This window comes from Prunus mume, linkage group LG7, assembly GCF_029339155.1.
Source record: "Prunus mume cultivar Tortuosa linkage group LG7, ASM2933915v1, whole genome shotgun sequence".
NCBI lineage: Eukaryota > Viridiplantae > Streptophyta > Magnoliopsida > Rosales > Rosaceae > Prunus > Prunus mume.
The window spans coordinates 7,848,741-7,860,054 of NC_142704.1; the positions used below are offsets into that span (position 1 = coordinate 7,848,741).

Sequence of the window (11,314 nt, forward strand, 5' to 3'; positions counted from 1 at the left end):
CATTACTCTCTCCACACAGCGAATATAACCAGAAGCAAAAGAGAGAGAGAGAATCTAGAGCAAGAGAGAGAAGGAGAGGAAGAAGAAGAAGAGGAGCTGGGGTCATACTCACCGTCTTCTTCTTATCAAATTCGTAAGCTTTTACTTTGTGTTCATGTTTCTGCCAAGTTTTCTGGTTCATTTTTGCCATGGTTTAGCTTTTTCGTTTTGTTTGGGGAGCTACCATTTCTTCAATTCCTGGTAAGGAAGAGAGAAGAAGAGCTCATGGGTTATTTGCTATTGACGGGGAATTGGGAATGGATCTCTTTCGTTGTTTTTCTTTGTTAGAGAACAGTTGTTCGTATTTGGATTTAGCTGCTGCATTAACATTTTGATTACAGTCTGGGATGTGGATAATCAGTTTTCAATTGATTATCTTTTCCTTTTTCCTTTTTCTGGAGTTTTCTATGTTGGTCTGAATCCCGAGATCTGATTTGGGCAATTTTCATCTTTGGCAATGGATTGGATATATACATGCAAGTTTATGTTTCTCACTCAAATTTTAGCCGTTTTACTTGTTATCAATGAGTAATGAATATTTGATACATAAAGATATGATATTGATCTAAAATGCATTGCTGCATGTGCTTTTCTATATAGGAGATTTTTCTGGGATTTGCATTAACCACCCCTCCATTCTCTGTTATGTTGTATGATATTTGCTATGTGAAATCAGTATTAGTGATATCTTGATTTAATTCAAGGATTGTCTGTTTGGCAGATACCTAGCTCATAATTGCTTTTGCATATGGAGTAATTAAGGCGTATAATTTCATTTTGTTTACTCATTGATTTTGTTTTCATGGGTAACAAAGGAAGGGTTTCTTTCCAGCTGGTCAAATTGGAGAATTCCAACAACATGTTGGAGGGTCCTTCCTATCTTGTGTCAAGGGAGTTGCCGAGCTCATGCGAGCAGGAGAGCAAATGGATTTACAATACTCACCGTGTTATGGAGCTCTCAAACAATAAGCGCCCCCTTGCAGACGGGGAAGAACTCACGTTGAGGAAGGCATGCAAGCTATCAGATGCTGTTCTAGGAGGTGAAGCAGTTTTGGATCTTAATGGCCTTTCTCTTTCCCCTGCCAAGGACCAGTCAAATGACCAGCATCATGAAGGTGGAAATTCTGATTCAAGTTCACTAATCAACCAACTTGGTCGGGATAACTCAATAAGCTGTCTCCTTCGCTGCTCGAGGTCTGATTATGGCTCAATTGCCTCATTGAATAAAAACTTCCGCTCTCTAATTCGGAGTGGGGAGCTGTACACACTGAGGCGGAAAATGGATATTGTTGAACATTGGGTTTACTTCTCTTGCAACCTCCTTGAATGGGAGGCATTTGATCCCGATCGCAGACGTTGGATGCATTTGCCTAGAATGACGTCAAATGATTGTTTCATGTGTTCGGACAAGGAGTCGTTGGCCGTTGGTACCGAACTTCTTGTTTTTGGAAAGGAAATAACGTCCCATGTTATTTATAGATACAGCATTTTGACCAACACGTGGTCATCCGGCACTAAGATGAATACACCTAGATGCTTGTTCGGTTCTGCTAGCCGTGGGGAAATTGCAATTCTAGCTGGGGGTTGCGATCCACGTGGCAATATCTTGAACTCTGCTGAGCTGTATAATTCAGAAACAGGAACTTGGCTGACTCTTCGAAACATGAATAAACCTAGAAAAATGTGTTCTGGGGTATTTATGGATGGGAAGTTTTATGTCATCGGTGGGATAGGAGTGGGCGATCCAAAGCAACTAACAAGCGGAGAGGTGTACGATTTGGAGAAGGGGACCTGGACTGAGATACCAAACATGTTCCCTGGACGAAATGGAGGAGCTGGGGCAGCTGAGGCGCCTGCTGCAGCTGAGGCACCTCCTCTGCTTGCAGTGGTAAATAACATATTGTATGCTGCAGATTATGCAGAAAAGGAGGTGAGGAAATACGATAAGGAGAAGAACGTGTGGGTGGCTGTTGGGAGATTGCCTGAGCGGGCTGTCTCGATGAATGGTTGGGGATTAGCATTCCGGGCATGTGGAGATCGGTTAATTGATTGGTGGACCTAGGGTATTAGGAGGAGGGACAATTGAACTTAATTCTTGGGTCCCTGATGGAAGCTCACCACAATGGGACCTGCTTGCCAGAAAACCGTCTGGCAGCTTTGTGTATAATTGTGCGGTGATGGGATGCTAAGATCTGGTTTCAGTGACACCGTGTGTGCTGTGTGGAATCCTGGGTGGAATTTGCAATCTTCGCTTTTCAAGGAGATGGGGTTCCGGCTTGTGGGTAATCTCTGCCCTCCTTTTTTGGGGAAATTCAGGTTTTTATTTAGAGTCATAGATACATTCACAGAAGGAGGCCTGAAGAGTTGTTTTTCCTTTTTTCTCTTCGTTTGAACTTTATTGCGTTGCGTCTTTTTTCCCCCTTTGGTAACTTTTGAGCTTCTGAAAGGTTGGCATCATGTAGAATGGGCAAAGGTGAATAAACTGAAGTACTGGTACATGTTTTAGGTTGTGATGACTATTTTCATAAGTTTTATTGAAGCATTGCAGAATTGTGTAATGGTTCAAGTTTTTCGTTTCCTTTATTTCTCAAGCAATTATATCTCAAGTTCTCAAAAAAGAAAAGAAAATTGACTTCTGTTTCTGTTCTACATTTATTATCCTATTGTGATTCTATTTGTTCTTTTACACAGTGGTGTTGCACAATCTGAATGGACCCTAAACTATAATTTAGGTGGTTGGTATTTCTTTTGATCTGGTTGAAGAACTTTAACTTGAATTTCCCCTCTCTTTTTTTTTTTTTTGTGTGAACTTGATTTCTTTGTTTCTTTCTCCTCTAGAACTGCAATTGTGAAGTATAAATGTTTATAGCACTTTGGCTGCTCAGTTTTATTGCTAAAGTTGAATGATTTGTGGAAAATTTCACTCTCTTTAAGGTCTGTTAGCTGGCAAAAGGTACAATATATAGGATCAACACTGATCAATAGTTAGAGAAAAGATATGTAATGACAATGTATTCTATCATTTTGGAACTACCGTATATATTTATCCATAAACTAACTTTTATGTATATTTTTTTTGAGAAAGATATTTAGGCTTTGCCTTTCCATGCTGATCAAATTATACACAATGTAGAGACATAAACAGAACAATATGGTCAGATGAAAATACACATGATAAAGCGTACAAAAACAAAAAGGGAATGTAGTTATATTATCTAGTAATCCATCTTTAAGCTCTGGTTTATCGAGTTGGAATGGTCATGAGCTAAAGCACAGGCTGGACCCCATTGACCATGCCTTTGGTCATTCAGTGTGATCTAATGAAACCCTGGCATTATTTTCAAGGCCTCATGGCAATCCTGGGGTTGAAATAATGAGTTTTAAGCCTCATATATTACTGGTTTTCAGAGAACATGGTCTTGAAATTAATGGCCTATCAGAGAGCAACTACATGGCGAAATTCACTGTCAATATGTTCTGCCTCAGATCAAGTTAGATAGTTTTTCAACCACAGGTGGGACATTTACATCAGGTTTTCCTCTTTATTATCCTGATCGTTTCCTACATAGAGCACGTTCCCTCATTTGAGGTTCTGTGATACAGCCACCAGGAACTATATATGTTTGGTTATTTTATGCATGCAAATTTTATGACCTTCATTTTTTGAGTATAAGCTGAGTTTTGAAAGATTCATGATACTCTTGGATACGAATAATTTCTTGTGGTTTTGTTATTTTGTTCTTCATATTTTCCTTCTGTTTTCTTGATGATTCTGCTGTGCATTCCATCTTATTGTTATTTCATGAGCATAATAAACATACCCATTTTCTTGTCACACCCGTTACTTTTCCCTGCATAACCATTTGCATTACCATTTGGTTAGGCTACAACTGTATTATAATCATTGTGAAAGTCATTTATCTTTTGCTATGAGGATAGTCATAGTTATCTAGTTAGTGAAAAAAGAGAGGCCAGGCATCTATGCATCCCATCTATTGTGATTAAATAGGCTCTTAATTTTCTTGATGCAGCCGCTTGCCACTGCATCAGTATATTTTTGAGGGTTTTTTCTTTTCTTGTTCTTTACCAAAAATGATGATACATTGCTTTCGTGAATTATCTTCTAGACAAATCTGATGTAGTATATGGTGTTTCGTTTTATTTGGTAAAGTTTTAATTTTCTTTCTTAATGAACTTGATGAGACAAGGAAATGAGGAGGGTGCTAGGGTTTCTCTTATGTGTTTGCAATTGAATAGCAGATTCTGGAGTGAGGACGTGGCTTGATTCTATGAATGTACACGAAAGGAGGGGTATTTTGAAATCATAAATTTGGAAACACAAAATAAGTAAGAGTAATTCAAATACATTGCTGATGTAGCAACCGCTTGTGTATTGATAGATATGATGAGGCTTACATGAATGTGTCCAGAAAAGCTGTGGTAAGTTACTTTTGTTGTTATTGATCCATACGTCATAGCCAATGGCATTGACAGATACATGCATGTTTCTTAGACATGTGTTCTTCAGCTATGACAGTTGTTGCTCCTGAAAAGCTGTATGTATGAAACCTGGTTTTTGTGACTTGGGGGAATGGCTTTCGTGACTGGTTTTTGTTGGTATTTACAGGGGTTTCTTTTTTCCTGTGATTGGCGACGAAGAAAGTGAGATTCGGCACTCTATTTGTCCCTGTCTGTTTGTTTAGGAAGTAAAGGTGAAATACCATATCTGTAATCTCAGCTGTTCCTCTGGATATAATTGAATTGATCCTTTTAATCCCAGATCAGTGGTTTGAGATTTTATTTTATTTTTGCCTTATTTATAGAATTTCCAGCCAATTTTTATCAGAACATGGAATTGGATATTTGTTAACTTAGACAGTTCTAATTCTTAAATTCTGTTCTAGTCTCCCCAGATTTTCTATTGCTCTTCTTGAGAGAGAGAGAGAGACAGACAGACAGACAGACAGCCAGTGAAAGTTTTTCAACAGAAGTAAGTATATAGAAAAACAGAAGGCACAAAGGAAAAAAAAATTACAATATGTGAAGTCTGCAATCATTCAGCAGACCTGTATTCTTTTTTGGGTTATTTTGAAGTCTCAAAAAATCTAGAACTTAGATATCATTCAGAAGACATTGATTAGGCCTGTAAATATTCTCACTTTTTCTCTCTTTTCCTTGTATTTTTTAATTGGGTTGTTTTGGTTTACCTTTTTATCAGACAGTTACAGGGTTTATAGGCCACATGGTCATATTCTTTTACTGTACTGCGTTACCGCTGAAAAAGCAAAGAAATTCCATGTAGGTTGCCTGGATCTCTGCAAGACGGTACTTTTAGCTGCAGAAGAAAAAAAAAAGAAAAAGAAAATCTTTGTTGGAGGCAATCCACCAGAAAATAAAGATAATAAAAGTACCAAAAACTGTACCTTAATGTGGAAAACGGATTCTGACTGTGCTGCTGGGTTTGTGCCAGGGACCCCACGAGGACCTCTGTTTTCAGTGCTCACGTGGGCAGCGCGTTTGCCTCATTAAACTCACTGCCTCTGCTCTGTTTTCCACCTATCAAAATGCAGAGGAAAGAAGAAGAAGAAGACGATGATGAAAGAAGACGACAAACTTCAATTCATTTTTGTACTTACTGGCATCTGCTTTTACTGCTTTCTTTTTCTTTTACCTTTTCTTTTATCCTTGTGCGGCTGTGCATATGGAGTTTGGTAAATTTACCATTGGTAATAAAATGACAGTTTCTTTCTTTCTTTCTTTCTTTCTGCTGATATCATCAAATTCCATGAGCTATTTTTAGAAAACATGGACATTGTTGGGTGGTTTTCAAAAAAACCCCAGAAAAGGAAAGCAAAACTGGACCCTGAACTTTTTACTTTTTATGAAAATTGAATGAAAATGGAAAAACAAAGAGAACCATTTTGAGGTGCAGGTGGAAAAAACTGCGTGTTACAGCTAGAGACTGTACTGTTATGATGTTGTGTTTAGAAAAGTAGCGGTTTGAGTGCTGCAGAGTTTTACTGCTGGGATCCTTTCCTTTGCTGCTCACCAAAAAGAACTAAAAAGGAAAAAGATCAAAAGGGAATTTAGAAAGTCAACTAAAACAATCCCATCTACACGATGTCAATTTCTTAGGTTTCAATCATTGTCACATTTTGGCAACGCACAAGACAGTAAAAACAAAATCCCATCCAAAGCCAGTTCTTAATCAAACGTTTCACAAGTGCAAGTTGTTCCTCTCTCTCCCACACGCAACACTCGATCAAAACCCAATCAACACTTGGTCACAAATGCAATTTCCTATTCTTTTGTGGGTTGCATTACTATTAGGCTAGAAAGTGTGTTTTAGCCTTTCATGTTTTCATTGACATGTTTCAAGTGGTCCAAAGTGTAAAAGCCTAACATTGTGGCCAAAATGTAGGTGCGTTTGCCATTGTGGGTTGGTTTCATCTGCACTATGTATAAAGGGAGGCAATCAAAAGTAGGGATAAGTGTTTAAAATTGATATGACGCAACGCAATGCATGAATGAGAGAGACGATCAACTAAATCAAACTACTACCACCCATCTTGTTTTTCTCTCCTCCTTCCTTGCGGCACACTTTTGGACCACCTCAAGGCCCAAACATTTTTAATGCAATCAATTAGTAATTTTCAGTGCTATCACTTTAGAAACACAAAATGACAAAAGATACCAACTTAAAATGAAAGATCCTAGGTTAAAAAAATGGAATTGATGTTGGTTACCGAAGGGTTTACAAGTGAAGGGGTGCTATGGGTAGACTCGAGTGAGCTGTATAGACCTAGTTAATCATACATATATGATTCATCTCTATCGGACTCCTCATATGGACGTTCATATTAGCCATAGGATCATTTCATTAAACTTAAGTGAAATTACTATTCAAATGAATCATATTAATATGAAGTTATATTTATGTTCATATATACGTCCAAATGCATACGAGGAGTGCAGATAATAACAACTCTTAAGAAGTTCTCTACAAAGTATCTTTTGGACTGGATTGAGGTATTAGGTCCATTTCAATAGTCCAATGTTCGTGAGAACAAAATTATGCACTTGTGATGGGCCCATTTGAAGCCCATTCACAATGTTCTTTTAAAGCCTAAGCCCAGACCAAGCCCAAGAATACCTTTTTTATAAGCCCAAGAATAGTTAAGTCTACGGGTGGACCCGCGCAATCAATAACGGAATTTGGTGGGAGTCAAATTTCAGTCTCTGCCTCTCAACGAAAGCAAAGCACAGCACAGCTTTTAGTCGCAAAAATTCCCGTTAAAAACCCTAAAATACCCTCTCGCTCCATTCAAATTTCCCACTCGCACCACCGAACCGAAATGGCTTGAAACCATGGAATCCGCGCTACCTCCAGCCTCCGACCTCTCGCCCTCGATCGTCACCTTCCTCAACGACAAGTTCCGGACCAATGCAAATTTGAACGGGGCTCCGACTCTCCTGTCGGAGCTCCAAACCCAGTGCGGCGACTTGGATCGAACCCTAATCGACCTCAACCGGAGCCTCGGGTCCTCACTTCTAGCTTACGCTTCGTTCTCCGATGGGGTCCACGGCGTCTTAGGCGACATCAATGCCCAACTGACGGGTCTCGGATCCTCCACTCGCTCTCGCAGTTCAGGTTTTGTGTGTGCTGCTATTGAGAAGTGTGCAATTCTCATTTAGATTTTCGATTTTGGGTTAAATTTCGTTTCTTTCTGTTCAATTCTGGTACTTTTTGTTTGTAGATGGAGAAGGAAAGGAGAGAGCCGAGCAGATTTTGGGGGAGGAGCTGCCGGCATTGGCGAAGGAAGTGGCGAGGGTTGAGTCGGTTCGAACATACGCAGGTACTTTCTTGGGCAATAATAAAAGTGAATGAATAAATTCAAGGAACTAGTTTTAGCTGAAAGCTATAATTTTTTAGATTGTCTTTGTTTTTCGATTAGCTCATTTTGTTTGGAAAGACACCACAAAAGAATAATTGAAGGATTGTTCCTCATTCCCTGGATAATAATAACATCGTTTATGAAATACTACATTGATGCTTCAATTATTTGTGCAAGTAGAGAATGAGATGAATAAGAAATTCAATCTACTTAGCCCAACCAATTTGTCTTCTATCTTGAAAATTACTGATCTTGAATTCTTGATAAGTTGTCCATTTTGCTTTGTATTCTTGTGTTAATGCAGTTGTATGTATTGTGAATGCTTCCACTGTTCTAAAAGCGGTTTAGGCAGTAAGAGATGGCTAATGTTGAACCATGAAGATGAAAATGTTTTTTTGCGATGCTACAAGATGGGAGAATCCCAGTTCTTCATGGTTCCCAATCAAATATTTTTGAGTTGAAATATGGACAGCATGCGATTAAGCTCCAACCAGTACAATCTTATCTTCTTAATTAGTTGAAATATTAAGGCTTTATTAATAATGCTTAAATTAACTATTTTGAATTTTTTAAATCATCCAGGCAGATTTGCTTTTCACATTTTTGAGAGATTTTTCGTTGATGTGAAGTTGTCCTTTTACTTCTGAGTTACTGCAATTTTCATACTGTGTATTTGGGTGCACTCGCTTGGCCTCTTTCTTCCCTGTTTTATAGGCATGTGCTACATTTTTCTTTGTTACAGTTATTAGCTGCTGCAAAGCATACTACTATCTGTTATTTTGAAATCAAACTGTCTCACATTTCTGGGTCTTTTATTTTCATCTTTCAGAGACAGCATTGAAGCTTCAAACTATGATTGGTGATATTGAAGATGCAGTATCGTCTACCATGAAGAAAAACTCATGGAAGCATTCGTCGAAACAGAACTCAGAAGTGAGCACCCGTCCTGTCGTTTGTGAAAACAAAATAATGTAGGGATTACAATTTCTGAAATCACTATTTCTTATGCCTAATTCGCCTTTTTCTTTTCCCCTGCAGGAAATGCGTCTGGTTGCTATTAAAACACTTAAACTGATAGAAGATATTTTAACTTCAGTTACAAAGACACACCCTCAATGGGAACATCTTGTGTCAGTAGTTGATCACAGAGTAGATCGAGCTCTGGCCATTTTAAGACCCCATGCTATAGCAGATCACCGGGCCCTCCTTACTTCCCTTGGATGGCCACCGCCTCTTGCCATTTTGACTTCCTCAACTCCAGATGCAGGGAGATCAACTGAAGTTCTGAATCCTCTTTTCACAATGCAAGGAGACCTCAAAGACCAGTACTGTGAAAACTTTTTTGCCTTGTGCAGCTTACAGGAGTTGCAGAGACGAAGAAAATCGCGTCAACTAGAGGGCTATAATCGGGAACTTGCTCTGCATCAGCCACTTTGGGTGATTGAAGAGCTTGTGAATCCTATATCATTGGCATCCCAACGCCATTTCACAAAATGGGTTGATAAGCCAGAATTTATATTTGCTCTTGTCTACAAGATCACCAGGGATTATGTTGACTCTATGGATGAGTTATTGCAACCACTGGTTGATGAAGCAATGTTAACAGGGTACAGTTGCAGAGAAGAATGGATTTCAGCAATGGTATCTTCCTTATCAACATACTTGGCAAAAGAGATATTCCCAAAATATGCTGGACAACTGGATGAAGATAGCGTAACGGGTAGTCAGTCACAGGCTAGAATATCCTGGCTTCATCTTGTTGACTTGATGATATCGTTTGATAAACAAATCAAGTCTCTGATAGAACATTCTGGAATCTTGCTTTCACTTCAGGATGATGGGAACTTCTCAAAGGTTTCTTCTCTATCTGTTTTCTGTGATCGACCAGATTGGCTTGATTTATGGGCAGAGATAGAATTAAGTGATATACTAGAAAAGTTGAAACCTGACACTAGTGATGAGAGAAATTGGACCATGAAAGTCCAAGGAGCAGTTCTTTTATCTGCTACTGAAGATTACAAAGCTCCTGCAGTTTGCAGTGCCTATCTTCGTTGTCTATCATCTGTGGTTGATCGTTGTCGATCATTGCCTAGCATCTCTATGAGGTCCAGGTTTCTCAGATTAGCTGCGGTACCTATTATACAAAAATTCTTGGACTGCTTACTCATCAGGTGCCAAGAAGCTGAAGGTTTGACTGCCTTGACGGATGATGATGCCCTAGTTAAAGTTGCAAACTCCATTAATGCTGCTCGCTACTTCGAATCTGTTTTAAAGGAATGGTGTGAGGACGTCTTTTTCCTTGAGATATGGTCAGGTCAAAGTGATCAGCTGGGAATATCAGTTGGTGATCAAAATGGTAATGTAGAACCAGTGGAAGGTCTTGAAAGTGGTATTTTCTATGAGGAGATTGTAAAGTTGGAGGAGTTTAGAATAGAATGGGCTGAAAAATTGTCTGTTGTTATATTGAGGGGATTTGATGCTCAATGTCGAGATTATATGAAGAACAGGAGGCAGTGGCAGGAAAAGAGTGAGGACGGTTGGACAGTGTCCAAATTTTTAGTTGGTGCTCTAGATTATTTGCAAGGTAAAATGTCAGTTGTAGAAAATGGTTTGAACGGGATAGACTTTGTTGGGGTGTGGAGAAGTTTGGCAGCTGGGATAGATCGCTCATTTTTCAATGGTATTCTAATGAGCAACGTGAAGTTTTACGATGGCGGAGTTGAGAGGTTTGGCAGTGATTTGGAGGTTTTATTTGGGGCATTTGGAGCTTGGTGTTTGAGACCTGAGGGCTTTTTCCCCAGAGTAAGTGAGGGCTTAAAGTTGTTGAAGATGGAAGAAGAGAAACTTCAAAACAGTTTGGCAGGAGGTGAGAAATGGATGAAGGATAATGGGATTAGACATTTGAATGTACCAGATGTAGAGAAGATTGTGAAGAGTAGAGTCTTTACCAGTTGAGGGCTCCCAAGTGTTGTGTTGTACATGATTTAGGATCCCTTGGATTGACCCATTTAATTTAATTTTTTTTAAATTTATAAAAAACACACAATAAAGGGAAAAAGTTTGCCTTTTTTACCCTGGGAAGATAGTTCAGTTCATTGTAGTTGCAGCTTGAGAAAATTATTCCCTTTGATTATTGTTAATTCAAATGGATCCTCTTAACATCTGTGTAATGTTGGAATGATGATAGTTGTTTATGGCATGCTTGAACCTGGTGGGTTGAGGCCATCAAACAAAATTTACTTTTTATATGAGTTTGAGAACTCAGTGTAAATGATGAGAGATGGCGAGGGGTTTATTTTATTTTATTTTCTTTCAGTCTTAACATGGTGAAGCTTTCAAGTTGAACTCTTTTCAAAATGGCTTCATAGAGAGTGAATTGT

General features: G+C 38.8%; 2 protein-coding genes across 2 annotated transcripts; both read left to right on the top strand.

The window, feature by feature from the left end:
- Window positions 1-2,675, top strand: LOC103338395 (F-box/kelch-repeat protein At1g74510). The gene is given in 3 exon segments (XM_008241592.3): window positions 1-133; window positions 872-2,085; window positions 2,087-2,675. Coding segments are annotated over 2 exon segments (1,329 nt in total). The 5' UTR covers window positions 1-133; window positions 872-898; the 3' UTR covers window positions 2,229-2,675.
- Window positions 2,676-7,225: 4,550 nt separating this feature from the next.
- Window positions 7,226-11,093, top strand: MAG2 (RINT-1 / TIP-1 family). The gene is made up of 4 exons (XM_008241589.3): window positions 7,226-7,690; window positions 7,797-7,895; window positions 8,764-8,867; window positions 8,973-11,093. Exons 1-4 carry the CDS (start codon window positions 7,408-7,410, stop codon window positions 10,887-10,889), a joined length of 2,403 nt encoding a protein of 800 aa, XP_008239811.1. The 5' UTR covers window positions 7,226-7,407; the 3' UTR covers window positions 10,890-11,093.
- Window positions 11,094-11,314: the final 221 nt, after the last annotated feature.

Excerpts from the sequence above, each read along its gene's own strand:
- MAG2 (XM_008241589.3), top strand. The coding sequence starts at position 7,408 with ATGGAATCCGCGCTACCTCCAGCCTCCGACCTCTCGCCCTCGATCGTC. Across the intron at positions 7,896-8,763 it reads GTCGGTTCGAACATACGCAG|AGACAGCATTGAAGCTTCAA; the intron begins GTACTTTCTTGG and ends TTCATCTTTCAG. Across the intron at positions 8,868-8,972 it reads CGTCGAAACAGAACTCAGAA|GAAATGCGTCTGGTTGCTAT; the intron begins GTGAGCACCCGT and ends TTTCCCCTGCAG.